The following is a 25,089-nucleotide window of genomic DNA, read 5'->3' on the forward strand; positions in this document are numbered from 1 at the left end:
ACCTGACTACCAAGTCTTTCTATAAACATTTTTTGGTTGTTTGCCCTCTTTCCATCTTGATTCTACCCTACACTCACCAATTCAATGACCCTGGAATATAGCTTTTATAATTTTTATTTTAAATCTCCAGTTTCATCCCACTGCATATAATATAAAGTTAAAATTTTTTTCCAGTCTATCATTATTTTCCACAATCCAGCAGCATCTAATTTAGCCACATTTTACTTCATACAATTCACTTAACTAGACTATTCTGTTCTTTAAAAAAACTACCTTATGAATTTCCAACTCCAATTTTTTCAAATTCTATTCCCACTGCCCATTACAGCCCTTTTCCTTACTTCTACCTGCCTAGGTTAAACATTAACTTCCATCACGTGAGCCTTAACTATTTTATTGAATATAGTTGTGTTACTTTCAAGGATACAACAAAGTGATTCAGTTAGGTACACATACGTATATAGTTCTCCAGATTATTTTCCATTATGGGTTATTACAAGACATTGAATATGGTTCCTTGTGCCGTACAGCAGGTCCTTGCTTATCTATTTCATATACAATAGTGTGTATCTATTAATCCCAAACTCCTAATTTATCCCTCCTTCCCTGCCTCTCTCTTTTTCCCTTTGGTAATCAGAAGTTTGTTTTCTATGTCTGTGAATCTATCTTGTAAATAAGTGAACCATGACTTTTAAAAGGTCTAGAACTGACCACAGAGAATGCAACGGCAACCCACTCCAGTACTCCTGCCTGGAAAATCCCATGGACAGAGAAGCCTGGTAGGCTGCAGTCCGTGGGGTCGCTAAGAGTCCGACATGACTAAGTGACTTCACTTTCACTTTTCACTTTCATGCCTTGGATAAGGAAATGGCAATCCACTCCAGTGTTCCTGCCTGGAGAATCCCAGGAGGAGCCTGGTGGGTTGCCATCTATGGGGTTGCACAGAGTCGGACATGATTGCAGCGACTTAGCAGCAGCAGCAGCTGCAGAACTGACCAAGGTAGCCACAGCCAAGTGTTGACTATTTAATGAAAATTTAAATTAAATGAAAATTTAAAAGCCAGTACTTGGTCCTACTATACATATTCTGAGTACACAACAGCCGCATGTGGACATACTAGACATCAGCAAACATTTCGATCATGACAGCTGTCTTGACTGAACAGTGCTGGTCTAGAGGGAGAAGACACATAATAACAAAAACCTAGTAACACAATATAGTAAGTAAAATGATACAGATATGCCTCAGGATGCTACAAAAGCACAAAGTAGAAGCACCTAACTAGGCCTTGAAAAGAGGATAAGGAAGGCTTCCAACAATAAGTGAACTACGTTTGAAAGGTTTGGGGGATGGGTTTAGGAGGGGAAATCTGTATTTCAGGCAGCAGGAAAAGCACAAGTAAGGACAGGTCAAATTTGGAGGGTTCTGAAAGTAACAGGACAGCAACTGCTTCACTGGACAGTATAAAAATTAGACTGCAATAGCTGGGATACTACTTCACAAAGAAAAACAATATTCAAAATTTTTTCAATAAATAATTACTTTTGAAAAGAAAATTAGTAACCAGAACTCTCCAAATTTAGCTTCATAGCAGGATAATGGCAGATACTTCATGAAGAAGTAATAATTCATGTTCTATTTCCCAATGATTCTATGTTTGTGAGTCAAAATGAGAATGACTCGTATCAATTATTAAATTGCCTTGGCAGAGAAGGCAACAGCACCCCACTCCAGTACTCTTGCCTGGAGAATCCCATGGACGGAGGAGCCTGGTAGGCTAAAGTCCATGGGGTCGCTAAGAGTCGGACACGACTGAGCGACTTCACTTTCATGCATTGGAGAAGGAAATGGCAACCCACTCCAGTGTTCCTGCCTGGAGAATCCCAGGGACGGGGGAGCCTGGTGGGCTTCTGTCTATGGGGCCGCACAGAGTTGGACACGACTGACGTGACTTAGCAGCATCAAGGACAAATTTACTGGGAATTCCCTGGTAGTCCAGTGGTTCGAACTCTGCACTTCTACTGCAGGGGACCTGGATTGGAACCCTGGTCAGGGAACTAAGATCTGCATCGCATGGCCAAAAATAAATAATAAGAACTTTGTCCATTAAAGGTACCAAATTAAAAGTCTTATCTTTCAACTAAAAAATAAATAAATAAATAAATAGCCTTGGCAAGTTACATTGAACTTTGATCTGAGGACAAATTAGGAGGCCCACAATACTGTCTGGACAACAGCAAGTAAAATACTAAGTAAAATAACCTAATAAACTGAACTGAACATAGTCGCACAGTCATGTCCGCATGTGCAATCCCATTGACTGCAGCCTGCAAGGCTCCTCTGTCCATGGGATTCTCCAGGCAAGAGTACAAGAGTGGGTTGCCATTTCCTTCTTCAAGGAAATAACCTGATATTGTCTATCAATTCACTATTCCTAGTCTATTCACTCTCACACACTCCTAACAACCTTTAAAATCTTTACCTTTCTCCTTAAAACGCCACATCCCCAAAACACCAAAACCCCAAGGTATCTTAGCTGATAACCTTCAGTCTGTCTTCACTGGGAAAAAATGAGGCAACTGGAAGACAACATGTACAGATTCCAGCATCATATCGATCTACTTATCAGCACTGCTACTCCACATACTCTGCCCTACCACTTATTATCAAAGACAAAGTCTCTATGCTCCTACTGAGAGCCAGTCCTTCCACTTGTACACCAAATCCCTTTCCCTTTGGCTTGTTCAGACACTGCTCCAGCAATTCTTCTGTCTCTCCTGAAATCACTAACATTTTACACCATAATGGTTCATTCTTTCATTATATGCCCTTACCTTTTCATCATTAAAAAAAAATCTCATGACTCCAACTCCTTCACTAGCTATGGTCCCATTTCTCTTTTCCCTTTGTAGGAAAAGTCTTCAGTATCTTCACGTCCCCTCCTATTCTCTCTTAAACTCACTCACTCAGAGTATCTCCCTCAGCATCTTCTTATATAAATCATCAATACCATCCATTCCTTAACTCGAGTGGAAAATCCTTGGTCTTTATCTTACTTAACATAGCAGCAAACACAAATGACCACTGTCTCTGTTAATAAACTTTCTTCATTTAATTTTCTACCTCACTGGTTGCTCCTCAAGTTCCTCCTCTTTTCTCCAACCTTGGAGCTCTTTTTTTGCCTATCTATGCTCATTCCCTTGATGACCAAATCATCCTCACAGCTTTAAAAACCACCTAATATACAAATGGGCTTCCCTGGTGGCTCAAAGGTAAAGACTCCACCTGCAATGCAAGAGCCATGGGTTCGATCCTTGCATTGGGAAGATCCCCAGGAGAAGGAAATGGTAACCCACTCCAGTATTCTTGCTTAGAAAATCCCATGGAGAGAGAAGCCTGGCAGGATGCAGTCCATGGGATTGCAAAAGAGTTGGACATGACTTAGCGACTAAACAACAATAAATATATAAACAGCTCATGCAGGTCAATTAAAAAAAAAAAAGCAACACAATCAAAAATGAGAAAACCTAAATAGACATTTCTCCAAAGAAGACATACAGATGTCCAACAAACACATGAAAAGATGCTCAATATCACTAATTATTAGAGAAATGCAAATCAAAAACTACAATGAGGTATCACCAGTTAGAATGGCCATCATCAAAAGATTTACAAACAATAAATGCTAGAGAAGGTGTGGGGAAAAAGGACCCCTCCCACAATGCTGGTGGGAATGTAAATTGGTTCAGCCATTAGGGAGAACAGTATGGTGGTTCCTTAACAAACTAAAAATAGAGCTACCACATGATCCAGCAATTTCACTCCTAGGATATATCCAGAGAAACCAGAATTCAAATGGACGCATGCATTTGATGTTCACTGCAGCACTATTTACAATAGCTAAGACATGGAAGCAACCTAAATGTCCATCGACAGAGGAATGGATAAAGATGTGGTACATATCTATACAATGGAATATTACTCAGTCATAAAAAGGAATAAACAGTGCCATTTGCAGAGATGTGGATGGACCCAGGGACTGTCAGAGTGAAGGAATTCTGAAAGAGAAAAACAAATATCATATAATAGTGCTTATATGTGGAATCTAGAAAAATGGTACAGATTAATTTATTTGTAAAGCAGAAACAGAGTCACAGACGTAGAGAACAAATGTATGGTTACCAAGGAAGGAAGAGCGAGTGGGATGAACCCAGAGATTGGAACCGATATACATGCACTGCTATGTATAAGATGTGGATGTGACTGGTGGTAAAAGTGAAGTTTGGAGCTCTAAAGAACAATACTGCACAGGAATCTGGACTGTTAGGTCCATGAATCAAGATACACTGGATGTGGTCAAGCAGGAGACAGCAAGAATGAATACTGACATTTTAGGAATCTGTGAACTAAACTGGACGGGAATGGGCAAACTTAATTTAGATGACCATTATATCTACTACTGTGGGCAAGAATCCCATAGAAGAAATGGAGTAACCTCACAGTCAACAAAAGAGTAAGAAATACAATACTTGGGTACAATCTCAAAAACGACAGAATAATGTCTGCTCGTTTCCAAGACAAACCATTCAATATCACAGTAATCCAAGTCTATACCCCAACCATTGATGCCAAAGAAGCTGAAGTTAAATGGTTTTATGCAGACTTACAAGACCTTCTAGAACTAACACCAAAAAAAGAGGTCCTTTTCATCACAGGAGACTGGAATGCAAAAGTAGGAAGTCAAGCAATACCTGAAGTAACAGGCAAGTTTGGCCTGGGGAGTACAAAATGTAGCAGGGCAAAGACTAACAAGAGTTTTGCCGAGAGAACACACTGAGCACAGCAAACAGTCTTTTCCAACAACACAAGAGATGACTTTACACATGGACATCACCAGATGGTCAATCGAAACCAGACTGATTATATTCTTTGCAGCCAAACATGAAGAATCCCTACACAGTCAGCAAAAACAAGACCTGACGCTAACTGTGGCTCAGATCATGAGCTCCTTATCGCAAAATTCCAGCTTAAATTGAGGAAACAGGGAAAACCACTAGGCTGTTCAGGTATGACCTAAATCAAATCCCTTAGGATTATACAGTAGAGCTGATAAATAGATTCAAGGGGTTAGATCTGGTAGACAGAGTGCCCGAAGAACTATGGATGGAGGTTCATAACACTGTACAGGAGGCAGTGACCAAAACCATCCCAAAGAAAAAGAAATGCAAGAAGGCAAAGTGGTTGCCTGAGGAGACCTTACAAATAGCTGAAAAAAAGAAGAGAAGCAAAAGGCAAGGGAGAAAGGGAAAGATATATCCAACTGAATGCAGAGTTCCAGAGAATAGCAAGGAGAGAAAAGAAGGGCTTCTAAAATCAACAGTGCAAAGAACTGGAGGAAAACAACAGAATGGGAAAGACTAGAGATCTCTTCAACAAAATTGGAGATACCAAAGGACTATTTCATGCAAAGATGGACACAATGAAGGACAGAAACAGTATGGACCTAACAGAAACAGAAGAGATTAAAAAGAGGCAGCAAGAGTACATAGAAGAACCATACCAAAAAGGTCTTAATAACCCAGATAACCACAATGGTGCTGTCACTCACCTAGAGCTGGACATTCTGGAATATGAAGTCAAGTGGGCCTTAGGAAGCATTACTATGAACAAAGTTAGTGGAGGAGATGGAATTTCAGCTATTCAAAATCTTTAAAAATGATGCTGTTAAAGTGCTGCACTCAATATGTCAGCAAATTTGGAAAACTCAGCAGTGGCCACAGGACAGGAAAAGATTAGTTCTCATTCCAATCCCAGAGAAAGGTAATACCAAAGAATATTCCAACTACCATACAACTGTGCTCATTTCACATGCTAGCAAGGAAACAGTCAAAATCCTTCAAGCTAGGCTTCAGCAGCACGTGAAATAAGAACTTCCACCTGTACCAGCTGGATTTTGCAAAGGCAGAGGAACCAGAGATCAAATTGCCAACATTTGCTGGACATAGAGAAAGCAAGAGAATTCCAGAAAAACATCTACTTCTGCTTCACTATGATAAAACCTTTGTGTGGATCACAAAAAACTGTGGAAGATTCTTAAAGAGATGGGAGTACCAGACCACCTGACCTGTCTTCTCAGAAACCTGTTGCAGGTCAAGAAGCAACGGTCAGAACCAGACATAGAACAACAGACTGGTTCAAAATTAGAAAAGGAGTACATCAAGGCTGTATATTGTCACCTTGCTTACTTAACTTCTATGCAGAGTACATCATGGGAAATGCCAGGTTGATGAAACATAAGCTGGAATCAACACTGCCGGGAAAAATATCAATAACCTCAGCCATGCAGATGATACCACTCTAATGGCAGAAACTGAAGAGGAACTAAAGAGCCTCTTGATGAAAGTGAAAGAGGAGAGTGAAAAAGCTGACTGGAAACTCAGCATTCTAAAAACTAAGATCATGGTATCTGGTCCCATAATTTCATGGCAAATAGATGGGGGGAAAGTGGAAACAGTGGCAGATTTTATTTTCCTGGGATCCAAAATCACTGCAGATGGTGATTGCAGCCATGAAATTAAAAGATGCTTGCTCCTTGGAAGAGAAGTTATGACCAAGCTAGAGAGCATATTAAAAAGCAGAGACACTACTCCGCTGACAAAGGTCCATCTAATCAAAGCTATGGTTTTTCCAGTAGTCATGTATGGGTGTAAGAGTTGGACCACAAAGAAGGCTAAGCACTGAAGAACTGATACTTTTGAACTGTGGTATTGGAGAAGACTCTTTGAGAGTCCCTTGGACAGCATGGAGATCAAACCAGTCAATCCTAAAGGATATCAACTCTGAATATTCATTGGAAAGACTGATTCTGAAGCTGAAGCTCCAATACTGGGCACGTGATGCGAAGAGCTGGCCCACTGGAAAAGACCCTGATGCTGGGAAAGACTGAGGACAGGAGGGAAAAGGGGGCAACAGAGGATGAGATGGTTGGATGGTATTACAGACTCCATGGACATCAGTTTAAGCAAACTCCAGGAGATGGGAAAGGACAGGGAAGCCTGATGTGCTGGAATCCATGGGGTTGCAAAGTGTCGGACACGACTTAGCAACTGAACAACAAAGAACAAATGAGAACCTACCGTACAGCACAGGCAGCTCTACTTGGTGCTGTGTGGTGACCTAAATAGGAGGGGAATCTAAACAGAAGAGTTCATGTATGTAAACACATAACTGACTCACTCTGCTGCACAGCAGAAACCAACACAACACTGTAAAGCAACGACAAGTGAATAAGTCAATTGCTCAGTTGTGTTCAAATCTTTGCGACCCCATGGACTGTAGCCCACCAGGCTCCTCCATTCATGGGATTCTCCAGGCAAGAATACTGGAGTGGGCTGCCATGCCCTTCTCCAGGAGATCTTCCCAACCCAGGGATCGAGCTTGGGTCTCCTGCACTGCAGGCAGATTCTTTACCATCCAAGCCACTAAGGAAGCCCCCAATAAAAATTAAAAGAGAAAATAAAACTAATTTGATGTAAGAAAAAAATTTTAAATGTAATTTAGTGAACATTGTATGGATTCTCTGGCTGAGGGGTGAAGTGGGTTAGTCATGGAGGAAAATGTCTTGATTTAAAAAAAAAAATCAGATATAAAGTGAAAATAAGGTTTGTGGAGTAATAAAGCTCCTAGGATGAGTAAGCAGTGACACTGACTCTAAAAAAACAAAAACACCTAAATGCTCAAATTTAAAGTTAGCTGTTATAACAAATACATCTTAAAGGTATAAGGACTCAAACTCATTAAATTTATCTTACTCATCTAATAGAACTAGGTGGCTAAACAGGTTGGCAAGATGGTTCTTATCTAGACGGATGCAGACAATTTACCATTTACAACACATGGCTTCCAACTTTCCTTAAAGATCAGCTCTGTTCCAGCAGGCCAGAAGGGAAAAACCAGATGGAAGATGATGGTATGGCCTAGACCTAGAAAGGTGTGCACATCACTTGTGCTCATATTACATTAGCCTGAACTTAATCACATGATCACACCCAACTACAAGCAAGAATTGTCTAGCTTTATACTCAAAGAAAATAAGATAAATATGGTGAACAGTCTCTGCCATTGGACCTCACTCTCAAATTCCAGACTCATGTACCAACTGCTTACTCAATGTTTTGGACATCTAATAGGTATTTCAAACTTAACATCCTCAAAACTGAATTCTTAATCTGAACCCTCCCCTTCCTCATGACACCTCTCTTTCTTGCACATCTCACCTTCAATCTATCAACAAATTCTGTCACCTCTACTTTCAAAATGTCCAAAATCTGACCACTTCCCAAGACCTCTACTGCTACCAATCTGGTAGGCCACTGCCTTAAGAGGACTGGAAGCGGCTCCTCCCTGGCCCCCTTGTGTCCATCCTTGCCCTTTACAACTCATTGCCCCCACAGCCATCAGGGCATTCCTACTTCCACATAAGTCAGATCCTAGCACTCACCTCTGTACTGCTACTTATTTCACTTAAAGTCAAACTCCTCACACGGCCTGTGGTCATGCTCCCACTGCTGCTTCAACACCTCTTAGATTTCATCCTACTATTCACCTCCCTTCCTCAAGGCACTTCAGCAGCTCTGGCATCCTTGCTGTTTTTTGAATAGGCAAGGTACATCCCTGGCTCAGAACCTTTGATCTTGGTTCTTCTGATACATTTTTCTCTGCCTTCCTAAAATCTTTGCTCAAATGTCACCCTTTTCAGACAAGGTCCTACCTACATCTACCTTAAATTGCTACCTAACCCCCAAACTTTACCTGCTCTTTCATTTTCCCATAGTACTCACTATCTTCAAACACACTATGGAAGTTTCTTTTTATGAGTGTGTGTGTGTCTCTCTCATACACACACACACACCCCTACACCAGAATGTAAGCTAGATAAGGAGAGATCTTTGCATTGTTTTGGCCTTTAAATGGACTAAGCAGCTAGATTACTACCTGGCACAGTAGAAATTCAAATATTTATTGAATACATAAATACCTATTGTCCTGTGAAATGACTCAACACAAAATTTATCAATGTAGTTTTCGAAGGATGACAAGGCAAATGGTGGACAATAGCTTTAAAAATGCCAAAACACAAGTCCTAATGCTTACCATTTTTCCTATAAAGCCATGAGATAGTCTTTCTACTATCATATAGAGAAGTTACCTCATTCCTATGAAATGTTTACCCAAAATACCAATATGCTGCCACTTTTAATTTCTTTAATTCAATAGTGTTTTAAAGATAACATTAATGGAATGTTGGCAACACTGAAACATTTCTACTAGGTCAATCATCAGTCCTACATTAAGAACTAACCAAAAGTTTTTGACAACTAGAGCCCTGTGCGAAAGTATGTCATTGGAAATTCCTTAAAAACGCCATAAAGATATCTGAAAGCAAAATTTCGAATATATTTATCTTTGTCCCCAAAATTGGCAGAAAAATAATACAACTATAATTCTGTGAAGGCTTGTACGTATTGTCACGCCACCCCTGTTATCCACTTACAAGTTCAGTACACAGCATGAGGAAGGGCAGGACCGGGATCAAGAACTGCCAGTGAAAACCAAGCAGTGTATGAACGGCTATGACACTGGATAGTTATGACTTCATGATTAAACTTTTCTCTCAAGTACCCATTCATGATAGCCAATAACTAAAAGTTTGATTCCTAAATACATACAGCAACTGAAGTGCCCAATTCAGTAGTAGAAAAATCATCTGCAATAAACTTACCAAAACGTTACACTGCAATAAATCTTTATGCATAATGAAACTTTTAGATTGTGTAATTTACTGTTAATGTGAGAAGACACACAGAAAGAATATATGGGTAAAACATTTCACATTTTAGAAGCAAGCATGTGAAAACTAAGATGAAATGAACACTTTCAGTAGTTGTAGAATAGGAATGTAAGGACTATACTAAATCATAAAGTCTTCCCTGTCTGAAGTTCTCTGACACCTGTTATTGTTTAGTTGCTCAATCATGCCCAACTCTTTGTGACCCCAATGAACTGCGGAACGTCCGGCTTCCCTGGCCCTCACTATCTCTCCCAGAGTTTGCTCAAACTCTCTGACACTATTCCCATGGAAGTTTAGTAATGTGATGTGTAAAAAATTAATTCTGAGTTATGTAGGAATAATTAACAATAGTTCTTTATCTTTTCATAGTTAAAAAAAAAAAGGCAGTAATTGTTTGGGACTCATGGAAAACGTAGGATTTTTTAAAAAATAATAAATGGAAATTAAATTACCTTCATACATGACCAGAAATTATGCTACTAAGAACTCTTTAAAAACAAAACTCCTGGAGAAGGAAAAGGCAACCCACTCCAGTATTCTTGCCTGGAAAAGTCAATGAACAGAGGAGTCTGGCGGGCTGCAGTCCATGGGGTTACATGACTGAGCATGTGTGCACGAGGGTGGAGGGAGACGGGTTGGTAGCAATAAAGTGGTAGAACTAAAAAATAAAATAAAATAAAAACAAAACTCTCAAATTAGTAACTGTTGGGATTTTTTTTCCCTCTATGCTTCGGAGAGATTTCTAGGTAGAGAGTACAAACTTTAAAACAGACAAAATGGGATTAGACCCAACGTGGGAAAAAAATAAATACTGTAACTATTTACAATATCACTGCTGAAGCTAGTAAACTCCTTCAATAAAGCACATCTGTAAACACAAACAGAAATTTACTTTGCAAAATAAGTGCTGTAATGCAGCAAATATAAGTGCAAAATAAGTGCTGTAATGCAGCAAATATAAGTGCAAAATAAGTGCTGTAATGCAGCAAATATAAAAATCTTAGGTCAACAAAGGAAAAACACCCAAGCAGTATTTTAAACTGTTTCAAATACTCAAAGGTAAGTGACTAATTCAAAGCATCCTAAAATTTAAGCCATTCTGGAAATAAACTCAAATTTTTCTGGTGTTATTACGTTAAAGGTTATATATATATATACTGAAAGAAAAATATAAAACAAAAGAGTATTTCTCGATTTAAACACAAGGCATCTTTTTACAGTAAGGAGAGGCGTACTTTTTAAAACACGTTGATTCGGGAACAACAGTTGAAAATAGTCTCCAAAAATGTTGTGGTTCTCTCTCCCTGTAAGTGCCATTTCAAAATCTGCAAAGTAGCCAGATACAATTAGAATACTACTACTTACTACTAGAGAGACTCTTGATGAAAGTGAAAGAGGGGAGTGAAAAAGTTGGCTCAAAGCTCAACATTCAGAAAACTAAGATCATGGCATCTGGTCCCATCACTTCATGACAAATAGATGGGGAAACAGTGGCTGACTTTATTTTTGGGGGGTTCCAAAATCACTGCAGATGGTGACTGAAGCCATGAAATTAAAAGACGCTTACTCCTTGGAAGAAAAGTTATGACCAACCTAGATAGCATATTAAAAAGCAGAGACATTACCTTGTCAACAAAGGTCCGTCTAGTCAAGGCTATGGTTTTTCTAGTAGTCATGTATGGATGTGAGAGTTGGACTATAAAGAAAGCTGAGCGCCGAAGAACTGATGCTTTTGAACTGTGGTGTTGGAGGAGACTCTTGAGAGTCCCTTGGACTGCAAGGAGATCCAAACAGTCCATCCTAAAGGAGATCAGTCCTGGGTGTTCATTAGAAGGACTGATGCAGAAGCTGAAACTCCAATACTTTGGCCACCTGATGTGAAGAGCTGACTCATTTGAAAAAACCCTGATGGTGCGAAAGATTGAAGGCGAGAGGAGAAGGGGATGACAAAGGATGAGGTGGTTGTATGGCATCACTGACTCAATGGACATGAGTTTGAGTAAACTCTGGGAGTTGGTGATGGACAGGGAGGCCTGGCGTGCTGCAGTTCATGGGGTCATAAAGAGTTGGACACGACTGAGTAAATGAACTGAACTGAACTTACAACATGAACAAAAGCCTGAATAGTCTTACCCTCCCAACTGTCACATGACCCTACTAAGTCAGGTATTACAAGGTATTACAAGGACTTTCGCTGATGTTTAAGTCTTAAGTTTTCCTTCCTTCACAAGGAAACTAAGGGGAAAAAAAATCAGGTAATGTATTCATAACTCTTAAGTGAGAATCATGACTACAACTATCATTTTACATTGCAGGGAAGCCCTTCAGGCTATGGAATAAAAAGCTACCACCACTGTAATTTCAAACAAGGTAATAGGTCCTATGGGTCCCAATGAAAAAGGAAGAGATATGACCAACCACCACAATATGCTTATCCTTAGTAAAAACAATTTAATGATGACTCTAAAAGTAATAAAGGTGCTAATTCTGCAACATCACAAAACATGACATAGATTTCAAATGGAAAAACTCACTTGAAGATGGAGAATAACACAGCTAGTATTATAGACTAGTAACTCCCACCACCTGACTGACATTTTCCATAACTTTTTTGGTGAATAAACAACTTAACATATTCACTTTCACCCATACGTATCTTGATTATTGAGTTAAAATTTTTGAAATGCAGGTAAAAAAACAAAAAAGGACACTGTTGACCTTCTGGTGTCACCTAGTAGGATATCGTCTTCATTTCTTATGAAGTTAATTTTAGATGAAACATGTTTTCTGTATCTGCCACTTTTCACAACCTCTCCACCAAATAAATCAAGGAAGGGATGTGTTAACTATATACTACAGTGAGTTTAAACTTTTCTTGGATAGCAGACACCTTTCAGAACTGGGAGAAAATTACGAACCCTGTCCTGTCAAAAAATACAATAGCACAAAAGAATTTTAAAAATCAAATTTTAAAGTTCTAAAAATCCTACAAACTGGATCTACCTAATTTTAAGATTGAACTATAAAGCTACAATAATCAAAAAAAAAAAAAAAAAAGCTACAATAATCAAGACACTGTGGTACCAGGCAAAGAGACATATAGGTCAATAAAACAGAGTATAAACCTCAAACACAATCAACTGATTTAAATAGAGGTGCCAAGGTAATTCAACAGAAAAAGGTCAGTCTCTTCAAGAAAGGTGAAAAACTGGACATCTATATGAAAAAGAATGACTAAACTTTAACCCTTACCTCACAATATATAGAAAAATTAACTCCAAAAGGATCAGAGACTGAAATGTAAAAGCTAAAACTGTAAAACTTATAGAAGAAAACATGGGACAAAATTTTATGGCCTTAAGTTGAGCAAATATACACTGGGCAGGACACAGAATGCATGAAACATAAAAGAAAAAACTGATAAATTTTATTTCATAAAAAACAAAATTTCTACTCTTCAAAGAACATTTAGGAAAATGAAAAGACAAGCCACAGACTGGGAGGCATGTACAAAACACATGTCTGAAACAAAGAACTTGTATCCAGGTTATGTATACAACGTTCTTACAACTCCATAATAAGAAGGCAAATACTACATAAAAAGATCTGAATGGCTACTTTACCAAAGAAAATATATGAGTAACTGAATGAGAAATAGATTTAAGGGACTAGATGTGATAGACAGAGTGCCTGATGAACTATGGTCAGAGGTCTGTGACATCTTACAGAAGAAAGGGATCAAGGACATCCCCAAGAAAAAGAAATGCAAAAAAGCAAAATAGCTGTCTGAGGAGGCCTTACAAATAGCTGTGAAAAGAAGAGAAGTGAAAAGCAAAGGAGAAAAGGAAAGATCCATTTGAATGCAGACTTCCAAAGAAAAGCAAGGAGGGATAAGAAAGCCATCCCAGTGATCAGTGCAAAGAAACAGAGGAAAATAATAAAATGGGAAAGACTAGAGATCTCTTCAAGAAAATTAGAGATACCAAGGGGACATTTCATGCAAAGATGCACTCAATAAAGGACAGAAATGGTATGGACCTAACAGAAGCAGAAGATATTAAGAAGAGGTGGCAAGAACACAAAGAAGAACTATACAAAAAAGACCTTCACGACCCAGATAATCACAATAGTGTCATCACTCACTAGAGCCAGACATCCTGGAATGTGAAGTCAAGTGGGCCTTAGGAAGCATCACTATGAACAAAGCTAGTGGAGGTGATGGAATTCCAGTTGAGCTATTTCAAATCCTAAAAGATGATGCTGTGAAAGTGCTGCACTCAATATGTCAGAAAATGTGGAAAACTCAGCAGTGGCCACAGGACTGGATAAGGTCAGTTTTCATTCCAATCCCAAAGAAAGGCAATGCCAAAGAATGCTCAAACTACCGCACAATTGCAGTCATCTCACACGCTAGGAAAGTAATGCTCAAAATTCTCCAAGCCAGGCTTCAACAATACATGAACCGTGAACTTCCAGATGTTCAAGCTGCTTTTAGAAAAGGCAGAGGAACCGGAGATCAAATTGTCAACATCCATCATATCACAGAAATAGCAACAGAGTTCCAGAAAAACATCTATTTCTGCTTTATTGACTATGCCAAAGCCTTTGTCTGTGTGGATCACAGTAAACTGTGGAAAATTCTGAAAGAGATGGGAATACCAGACCACCTGACCTGCCTCTTGAGAAATCTGTATGCAGGTCAGGAAGCAACAGTTAGAACTGGACATGGAACAACAGACTGGTTCCAAATAGGAAAAAAGAGTACGTCAAGGCTGTATATTGTCACCCTGCTTATTTAACTTACATGCAGAGTACTTCATGAGAAACGTTAGACTGGATGAAGCACAAGCTGGCATCAAGATTGCCAGGAGAAATATCAATAACCTCAGATATGCAGATGACACCACCCTTATGGCAGAGAGTGAAGAGGAACTAAAAAGCCTCTTGATGAAAGTGAAAGAGGAGAGTGAAAAGTTGGCTTAAAGCTCAACATTCAGAAAACGAAGATCATGGCATCTGGTCCCATCACTTCATGGCAAATAGATGGGGAGACAGTAGAAACAGTGGCAGACGTTATTTTTTTGGGCTCCAAAATCACTGCAGATGGTGACTGCAGTCATGAAATTAAAAGACACTTACTTCTTGGAAGAAAAGCTATGACCAACCTAGACAGCATATTAAAAAGCAGAGATGTTACTTTACCAACAAAGGTCCATCCAGTCAAGGCTATGGTTTTTCCAGTAGTCATGTATGGGTGTGAGACTTGAACTATAAAGAAAGATGAATGCCAAAGAATTGATGCTTTTGAACTGTGGTGTTGGAGGAGATTTTTTAGAGTCCCTTGGACTGAAATGAGATCCAACCAATCCATCCTAAAGGAGATCAGTCCTGGGTGTTCATTGGAAGGACTGATGTTGAAGCTGAAACTCCAATACTTTGGCCACCTGATGTAAGGAGCTGACTCATCTGCAAAGACCCTGATGCTGGGAAAGATTGAGGGCAGAAGGAGAAGGGGACAACAGAAGATGAAATGGTTGGATGGCATCACTGACTCAACTGACATGACTTTGGGTAAACTCTGGGAGTTGGTGATGGACAGGGAGGCCTGCCATGCAGCAGTTCATGGGGTCACGAAGAGTCGGACACGACTGAGCGATTGAACTAAACGGAACTAAGCATATAAACAGCTGTCAAATATCATTAATCTCTAGGAAAATGCAAATTAAAACCACAATGAGCTACTCCTGCATACATATTAGAACTGCTAAAACTAACAAGACTAATAATCCAAGTGTTGACAAGGATAAAGTTGGGAACTCTCATTCCTTTTGAGTGGCAATGCAAAATGGTACTATTGCTTTAGAAAAGTTTGACAGTTTCCTATATAATTAAATATACACCTACCATATGCCCCATTAATCCAAGTTCTAGCTCCTCACTAGAGAAATAAAAAACCCAGCGTCCACACAAAAACCTGAACCCAACATTTTTGGCAACCTTATTTATAACTGCTGAAAACTAGAAAGAACTCTGCTACCCATCAACTGGTAAATAAATGTGCAACACCCATATGCTACTACTAAGCAATAAACAGAAACCAGTTACTGATACATGCCAACAACATGAGTCTATCTCAAAAATACCAAACTAGGGACTTCCCTGGTGGTCCAGTGGCTAAGAATTCAGCTTGTAATGCAGGGGACACGGGTCACTCCCTGGTCCATGGCAACGCGGCCCACGCAATGCAACTACTGAGTGTGCAGCACTCCAGAGCTCACACACTGGAACCAGCGAGCCCACACGGCAGTGAGAAGCCTGCGTGCCCCAGCTAAGACTTGAAGCAGTCAAAGACGTAAATACACACATAAAATAAAAAACAAAAACAAAACACTTCAAACTTCTATGTGGCTTAAGTTAGAGGGAAAAAAAAATTCAAGTTAAAAAAAGATCAAATGTAAGTCCATGGTTGATTCATGTCAATGTATGGCAAAAACCAGTACAGTACTGTAAAGTAATTAGTGGTTAGCCTCCAACTAATAGAAAAAAAAATCAAACTAAATGAAAGTCGCCAAATACAAGGTTACACATACTGTATGATTCCCCATTTATACTTTGGAAAAGGCAAAGCTAGAAGTCAGCTCAGTGTTTGTCAGAAGTGGCAGTAGTGTAGCGAGGAAAATGAATGAAAAGAGGAATTAGGGAAGTTTTGATGGAAATGTTCTTTATCTTGATTGTGGCAGTAGTTACATGACTATACACATTTGCCAAAACTTATTAAGTTGTGTGTTTAAAATGGTACATTATAGTATGCGTGAATTATAACCCAATAAACCTGACTTTTAAAAACTTATAGAACTCTAAATCACACCGTAACTTCAGAACCTCAAATATGATCTACTTAGTCTCCATCAGACTAAGTAGAAAACTTTGGCCCATGAACTAAATCTGTCCCCCACCCCAGCTGTTTTTTGTACAAGCCAAGAAATGTTTTACATTTTTCAATGAAAAAAAAAAAAAAGAAGAAAATATTTCATGACACATTCAAATTTCAGTGTCCGTAAATAAGTTTCATTGGAACACAGTCACACTTACTCATTTAAATAGTCTATTAGCCGATTTCATGCTACAGTACGATGATTGAGTGCTCAGTCCTCGTAACAGAGACAGAGCAGTTAGGTCCACAGTGCCTAAAATATTTACCACTTGACCCTTTACACAGAAGTCAGCTGACTGCTGCCTTAAACACAAGTTGCTGAAAATCTTCTACACAGATTATTACACTTGGGAAGATTCATGTCAGCACAAATCTCTCTTCCATGCACAGTAGCTCTGAAATTTTTACAGCCATCAACTGCTTTTCTTTCAAGGGGATCAATGCCTAATGCAGATAAATGAAGAATTTCAACAGTTACAGTATAGTGGGACTAAATAAAGCCTTGAGGTAAGCTCTGAAGAAGGTCCTTGATACCCTCAAAACAAATTGTTGCAACCAGGTGGTTGTCAATCTAACAAACTGATTTTATGAGCAGCATTAAAAAAAGAGAACTGAATGGTACAGAAAATCCAAGCGCACCATATCTAACAGAGTTTCATTCACCAATTCTTTAAAAAACTATTTTTTTAACTGAGGTATAGTTGATTTACAATATTATATTAGTTTCAGGTGTACAACACAGTAATGCAAAAATTTTATAGATTGTACTCCATTTAAAGTTACTATAAGATACAACTCAAAAATCTATATTTCTTATAGTGCTAATGTGTTTTTAAAAACAGTACTAGAGCTCTACAGTAATTGGAAAACCACAATCTTATGGCACATTTGTCCCCAAAGTGCTGTCAAATTGCAGCTATATTACAAGAGTAAAAATGATGTTTCATTTCATGTTACAGAGCTTCCAGAAGATATAAAGTTAACTGAGTTCAGAGCCATTTTTATATTCTTTATCAAGGGCATTCCCAGAACCCAGAAAGAAATGTAATGTTACTGAGCATCACTTTGCCTCTATAAGCACAAGCCTGATATGAGGAGAAACAAGAATAACAGTTTTTTAAACCCAAGAGAAAACATGGAAACCAAAATAATCTCAGAGGATAGAGGGGAGAAAAAATAATTGCTTAATGTTAGAGTAGAGGCTGTATTAAAGAGTTTCGTCTTGAAACAGATCACCAGCCCAGGTTGGATGCATGAGACAAGTGCTCAGGGCTGGTGCACTGAGAAGACCCAGAGCGATGGGGTGGGGAGGGAGGTGGGAGAGGGGATCAGGATGGGGAATACATGTAAATCCATGGCTGATTCATGTTAATGTATGGCAAAAACCACTACAATATTGTAAAGTAATTAGCCTCCAACTAATAAAAACAAATTAAAAAAAAAGTTTCTTCTGACTACCGTGGTAATTATGCATGATAGTAAATTAGACTGGTAGACAAAAGAAGACTGAAAAATAAAAACCACTTCCCAGGACATGTCAATGCCTCCACCAAATATTTAAGGAAGGAATAGAAGAAATAAGGCTAGATTTTTGGTTCTTATCTACAACATTACGGCCATGCAAGAAGCATTGTTTACAAAACAGAAAAGCTCCTCAGCAGGCTCATCCATTTTGAATTCAGAAGCTGTATAACTATTGCTGATCCTGACTTTACAGACTAACCAATACAGATGAACTAGACAAAGAGAATGAGTAAAAGGACTCAAAACAATTCAACTTCTGAGGAAGAAAAATTCAGTAAAAGCCACTGACTCTAAAGGTTTATCTGAATAACAATTTGAGGCAGAAATTTAGGAAGCACAGGAACATACTGAATTTCATAAAAGAGGAAGCTGACACAAAATGTTCACTAAGTACCAGCTAAATTAGTATCAAGATGTCAAGGAGAAAAATGCACTTTTGCATTTCTAAAGGAGAAAAAGAGCTTTATGGTTGTAGAAAAAAGAACACTAAATAAATGCCTCATTCTTCAACAAGGTAAGCATCAAGTCTTAGAAAACACTAACAAAGCAGTATACAAATGCTAACAAAGCTCCCTCCCTTTCTTCCCTAGCACTCATAGAACGTAGGTTTCCATTTGTTATGATCTGATCGGCTCCCTCAACAGTAAAGCCAGAAACAGGGAATCAAAATAAATCAGACTTCTCTAGCCTATAGTCTTAATATAATTTGTCTAGCCTATTATCTAAATACAATTAAATCAAGTTGCTTTCAGGTTTTACTACATTCAAGGATTCGAGTACTCAGTTCCAAAGTTTCTTTCTTGTCCATTTACTGACTATCAATTCCTTTAATAGTCAGCATACGTAAGTGACAGATGTCAGAAAATTTCTAAATAAAAGAAGAGGTGAGTGGTGCCTAAAGGAGGGAGTTCATTAAATGATAAGAGAGAAAGATTACAGAAAGGGAATGCTACAAACACCAAAGACACACAGTTATTTTATGGTTTTGACTAACAGGCATGTTCTGTCCACTTTGAAATGTATCTTAACAAGTTCATACAGCAAGTCAGAACTGTAGAAACACAAAGTTTAGCGGGCCTACCACTTTTTAAAAGTATGATGCAACTCAACCTGGTTTGGCATGATTCATAAAAATGTATTTTAACACACTGAACCTCATTATAAAGGACATACTATCCCAGAATACTACTTAGTCAATGCATTATTATAACACAGTTTAACCAAGGTTGGTGATAACAGATCTTGAAAACAATACAATCTTAATTGTAATGTGATTGTAAGAGGCTCCTTTCTACAAAAATACACCATAAGAGGAATGGTTAATAAATATCATACCCTGGCATAACACATTAAAAAAAATAATCAATGTATGGCAAACACCACTACAATAAAAAAAAATAAACAAATAAAAAAAATTTTATACCATATTGTCATAATGTCCCATACTATACCATATGGTCATAGAAAGAAAGTAGTATCAGGGAAATATAAATGGTCAGAAGTAAATGTTTAATGCCAAAAGTAAAAGCACATTTATTTGATAAATATTTAATAAGCTCCTGTCATTTATTAGAATACTCTATTTTGAGCTTCTACAAAGTAATACTTACATTTGTAAGTAGGACATGAAATTTGTTCACTTACCAACATAAATCTACATTCTATGTTCAAGATGTCTGACAATAAAATTTTTAAAATTAAAAACAATATAAAAATTGTTAAAATCACACTATATGTTAAATCTTTTTTGATGCTGTTTAAAAATATTACAAAACCACATACATTATGCAAGCATAAAAGAGTGTATGTATACATACTAAAACTTTTTATAGTAATTATATCTTAGGGACAAGATTACAGATAATTTTCCAAAATTTTTTGCACTTATATTTTTCTAATTTTTCAATAATAAATGTGTTTTTCCTCTGAGAAGCTTTAAAAAATCTGTATTTTACTGTCAAGTAAGGTAATTCTTTAGACACTTTTTTTCATTTCATTCTATGCACTTGAGAATCATAACATTATCTCCTTAAGAGCATATAAGGAAGACAGTTTAAAAGATGACAGTAAGCCAACTTATAATTTAAAATTATTTTTTGGAGGAATTTATTCTATCACCCATAACATCGATATTTATATTGAAGAGATTCGTTTTTAACCCTTTACTCTCCCCTCCCCCAGTCAAATACATTTATTATAAGCTCTTATAAAAAAATATGGAGGAAAAACTACTATTCATCACTAGCCATAAAAACTTGGGTGGAGGAGGCTAGGGGAAACACTTCTACTGAAAATTAGTTAAGAGTATAGTTATGGTTTCAAGAGGTACTAATATCTTTTCCAATTATTACCAATTTAAACTTGAATTCATCTAGCCTAGAAGTTCTCAAGTACTGGCACATGAGAACTGCCCAGGAAATGTGCCAAATACAGAAACTCATGGCCCTAGCTCTCACCTACTGAGTCAGAATCTTCAGAATAGAGCTAAAACAATCTGGTCCTTTCAAATAAAATAGCAGACATTGTACTTAACAGAAAATTTCTCTATATCACTGCAAACTGTTCTAATAAATTTCGAAACAAAGTTCTCAACGAAAATAATGTTACAATCAGAAATACCATTTCATAGAAAGAGAAAGTGTCAGTCATCAGTTGGGTCTGACCCTGTGACCTCATGGACTGTAGCCTGCCAGGTTCTGTCCATGGAATTCTCCAGACAAGAACACTGGAGTGGGTGGCCATTCCCTTCTCCAGGGGACCTTCCGGACCCAAGGATCCAACCCAGGTCTCCTGCCTTGCACACAGATTCTTTAACATCTGAGCCACCAGGGAAGCCCCATTAATCTTACCATTCTTTGGGATGCAATTCAACAAAACCACATAAGCGCTACAAAGTAAAGTAAGCCTAGAGGCACCTGTGAGGAGTATGACAAAGGCATATCCGATTTGTGGAAAAAATAGACAGCAGATGTGACCCCAACTATTTATCCATTAAAAACAATGTATTCTAAAAATAAATTTCCATGTCAACGGAACAAAGTTGTTTATAAATAAGAAGGAATGTGGAGGTGTGGGGAAGACAAGAGGAAGCCTCAGCAAGTTAAGTACCAAAAGCCAGGAAACAAAGCAAATGAATGGCAACTGGGGACAAGGAAAACAGAATGAACTAGGAAATGGAAGAAGGGATGACCACTATCCTTAAAATCCAAGAAACTAGGGGAAATGAACAGATATTAGAGGACACTGATCTGAGCAGAAATGCAAACAGAAAAGTAACTGGGAAGTGGTGTAAAGGATACACACAAACACACACACACACACACATATATATACATACACATATCACATATATCTATATAGAGATATTTATATAATTCGGAAACAAAGCTCTCAACAAAAACAATGTTACAATCAGAAAATTACAATTCATAACCCATGCCCATTATTTTTTATAATATATATTTATAGATATATACAAATGAGAGTTTAAGACGAAATCAAATGATAGTACAGAACGAATCTTGGGCACAGATGCAAGTGGTGTAAGAGAATGAAAAACAAATAGTATTGTGAACAAACTGATACTGAATAGAGCGAGCACATGGGATGAATCTCAAAGATGATGAAGCAGGAAAAAGAGAACTGCATAGACAGAAGACAGAGTGAGACATTATGAGAATTGGGAAATAAAATGGAAGTGCTGTAGTACGAAGGAAAAAACTTTGAGCAAAGTCAAGGGCGTTAAATCACATTATCTAATCAATAATTATAAAGCACAGTTATCATACCATACATTATCTCATTATTTGGAAAGCATAATAAAGTGTATTATTTTATGTAATACAAAACATTTTACATAATAAAAACCAAAATGTAAAGAAAGTAATCTGACAAGGTGATAAGAGACTAAAATAAACAGTGGCTGAGAGATGGAAGGACTAAAGAAGAAAAAGTAAAAGAAAAAAAAGGGACAGAAAGAAATCAATCACACCTATTTAAAAACCACAGGTAGGAATAAACAAAGAGGCATGGATGCACAATGGATGACGGACTAAAAGGTGCCAGGAAAGCAAGTGAAATCTGACGGAATCTTGACAGCATCAGGATTCAGAAAGTAAGCAGTTACAAAGTGTCCAGAAGGATTTGTGACCGTAACATGTTACGGAGCAGGGGAATGAAATATAGGGCCTCAACAAGACTAAGACGAGAGGGGTGCAAAAAATCGTCTTAAGTAGAAACTGAGGTTAGGAGCAGGCAGGTCCGACCACTGGCAAAGGAGAGGGGAGGCAGGTGGAATTGGGATGGGGATTACCAGCTGGAGACACTGACAAACATTAGGAACCGGGGGTCTGAGGTCGGGATGGAAGAAAGAACGGAAACACTAGCACTTAGGATTGAAAAAGTAGAGGCTAGATCAAAACCATTAGCTGGTTAAAACAGGTGACGAGAAACCCTCCCCTCCGCCCTAACAAGTAGAGAAGCGGAGGGAGCGCAGCGGCCTGAAAAGGGGCAGAGTCGGGGAGAGTTAGAGAATGATGCGCCCATCTTCACCGTGACCATGTAATAATTACACACAACGTTAACTCGGGCTGGGGTCCCGGCCCCGGCTACTAACCCACGTATTTCACCAGGATGCCGGCCCCAGCTCTCCCACCACCACCACCACCACCAAAAATAAAGAAAACATCCAGGAGATGCGAGGCTGGCTACCTTCAGCCAGCCTTGACCTTCTCGGACCAACCCCGAGTCTCGCCCCCTATTGATAGCCTCCTGCTCCACCACGGCTGCCCGAATCCCTCAAGCCCAGAGCGCGGACCAGGGAAACCCCCCCTGGGCCATTGTGTGTATTTACGTAGCGAGCTCCTGCCTGGCGGGGAGGGACAGGTGGGGAAAGCCAGTCTCTCAGCCCGCAGAGCCCCGAGGAGAAGGTGGCTGAGGGCAACCGGAGCCCCCACCGCCACCTCTTTCCCCCAAAATAAACACTAGTCAGCCGAGCCCCGAGACCGGAGGGGTGCAGGGTGCGCCGGCACTCACCTCCTCAGGAATGGCGGGGTCCGCAGTCGAAGAGGCCGCGGCGCCGGCCTCGGGCTCCATGTCCCCGTTGAACAGAGCCTGGCCCTGCTCCGCGCCGCCGCCGCCGCCGCCGCTCAGCGCCGCCATCTTATAACCGAGAGCCGGGCCCAAGCGACCGCTGCTGGGCGGGGAGGGGGAAGGGAGGCGGAGGGCGGGGGGAGGTGGAGGCGGAGGACGCGGGGCGGCAGGGAGGGACGGCCCGCGCGGTGTTGGCGATGGGAGGGCGCCTGGGCCACCTCGGGAACCGGCCTGCGGCCCCCGGCGCAGCTGAGCCTGAGGGGATTGGGGGAAGGACGCTAGGCCGGGGGTGGGGGGTGGGGCGGGGGCAGGGGGCGGAGACGGCTGGAAGTCGCCGCGGCAACGGCGTCACCCGCGTGTCACGGTCGTGACGTCACCTGAGGTGCGTGACGTGATCCTCGGAGCGCCCTCGCGCCGTCGTCAGGGGAGGGTGCCTACCCCTCCTGCCCACCCTCCTCTCCCACGTTTCCTCCGCTCGGCCGTTTCCATGGCTCCGATTAATTCTCTTCTCCTCAGTCCTAAACCTATTCTGTGTTGTCGGATTTACTCGAAGAGGAGATTGGAGAAGAAGTTGAAATCCTAGAGGGAGGAAGGCGGAAAGCCCATACTACTGTGTTATTTCTATTATCGTTACAACGAACGTCTCCGAGTCATAAAAATAAGACTCGAAACCCCGAGGTTGCTACAGCCAAGCAGAATTTGATAGAAATATATTTAGGAAAAGCCAGGTTACCAGAATGATGCTTGGATCCTTTTCATTAAAGGATTTGGCCTGTCAAAGCGGGTCTAAATGGAAGTGCAAAAGCTTTTTTTTTTTTCTTACCATCGTTTAGGAATGAAATGTTTTAGTCTGTTTTTCGTTTTCCAGATTCGTTCATTTAACAAATGGAAGTGGATCACTTCCCATGCACTAGGGCCTGCACAAGGCATGGAGCATTCTGGACATCTGAAGCTTCCAAACTTGAATCATTTAATTTTCAAGAAAATCATTCAAAATATTTTAAATACTTTTGTGCAGTTCATAAACAGAATAGCCCAAGGCATTCTCTATGCAAAATATGCGTGAAAACGAGAGGAGAGGTAAATTACCTTTGAGAGGTCTAATTATAGATTGGAATTCGTTAAATCTGGCTTATTATTAAAAAATACATTTATGTGACAAGAAGGAAATATGCTGGGGAAAAAACTTAAGAAAGGGAAAAATCAGAGTGAGAAGCAGTGAGAATTACTGTGAACTCCTGATGGGGTACAGGTAATCACAAAATAACTTAAGCATCAAGTCATGGTATGCTCTAAGTGGACTACCCATGGGGGGAAGTCACCAGTGACCTTCTTGCATTCACCATGGTTCAGGAGATAGAAGACTGTCCTATTGACATCTGATGCAGGATGTCTGTGTATATCGATAGAGTCAATATGAGCCCAGGAGCTGATCATTACTCCCAAGGTAAGGACTTCTGTGTGAGGCTTCTTGTTTAATCAGAATGCTAATATTCCCCTACATTGAAAAATAGGGGACAATAGGGAAAAATTAGAATACCACCTATCGAATGAGCATAGTATTCTCTGTACTTTTCTTCTAAGTAGAGAAGTCTCTTTGAGACACTAAATTTAAATCAAAAGATGGCTTGACAAAGTAGTGTAAATGAGGATGATGGTAGAGGATGATGGTAAAGGATAATGTCATTG

General features: G+C 39.5%; 1 protein-coding gene across 5 annotated transcripts in view; it reads right to left on the reverse strand.

Moving 5' to 3' along the window:
* BRAF (B-Raf proto-oncogene, serine/threonine kinase) overlaps window positions 1-23,688 on the reverse strand; it is a 161,118-nt gene extending 137,430 nt beyond the window's left edge. For all 5 annotated transcript variants that reach the window (XR_006268617.1, XM_043463884.1, XM_043463883.1 and 2 more), the window contains exon 1: window positions 23,344-23,688. Coding sequence is in view for 4 of the 5 variants with exons in the window: in XM_043463884.1 (XP_043319819.1) it covers window positions 23,344-23,469 (126 nt within the window). In the remaining variant the exon portion in view is untranslated. The remainder of the gene's footprint in view (window positions 1-23,343) is intronic.
* Window positions 23,689-25,089: the final 1,401 nt, after the last annotated feature.

The sequence above is a fragment of the Cervus canadensis genome, chromosome 3 (assembly GCF_019320065.1).
Source record: "Cervus canadensis isolate Bull #8, Minnesota chromosome 3, ASM1932006v1, whole genome shotgun sequence".
Lineage (NCBI taxonomy): Eukaryota > Metazoa > Chordata > Mammalia > Artiodactyla > Cervidae > Cervus > Cervus canadensis.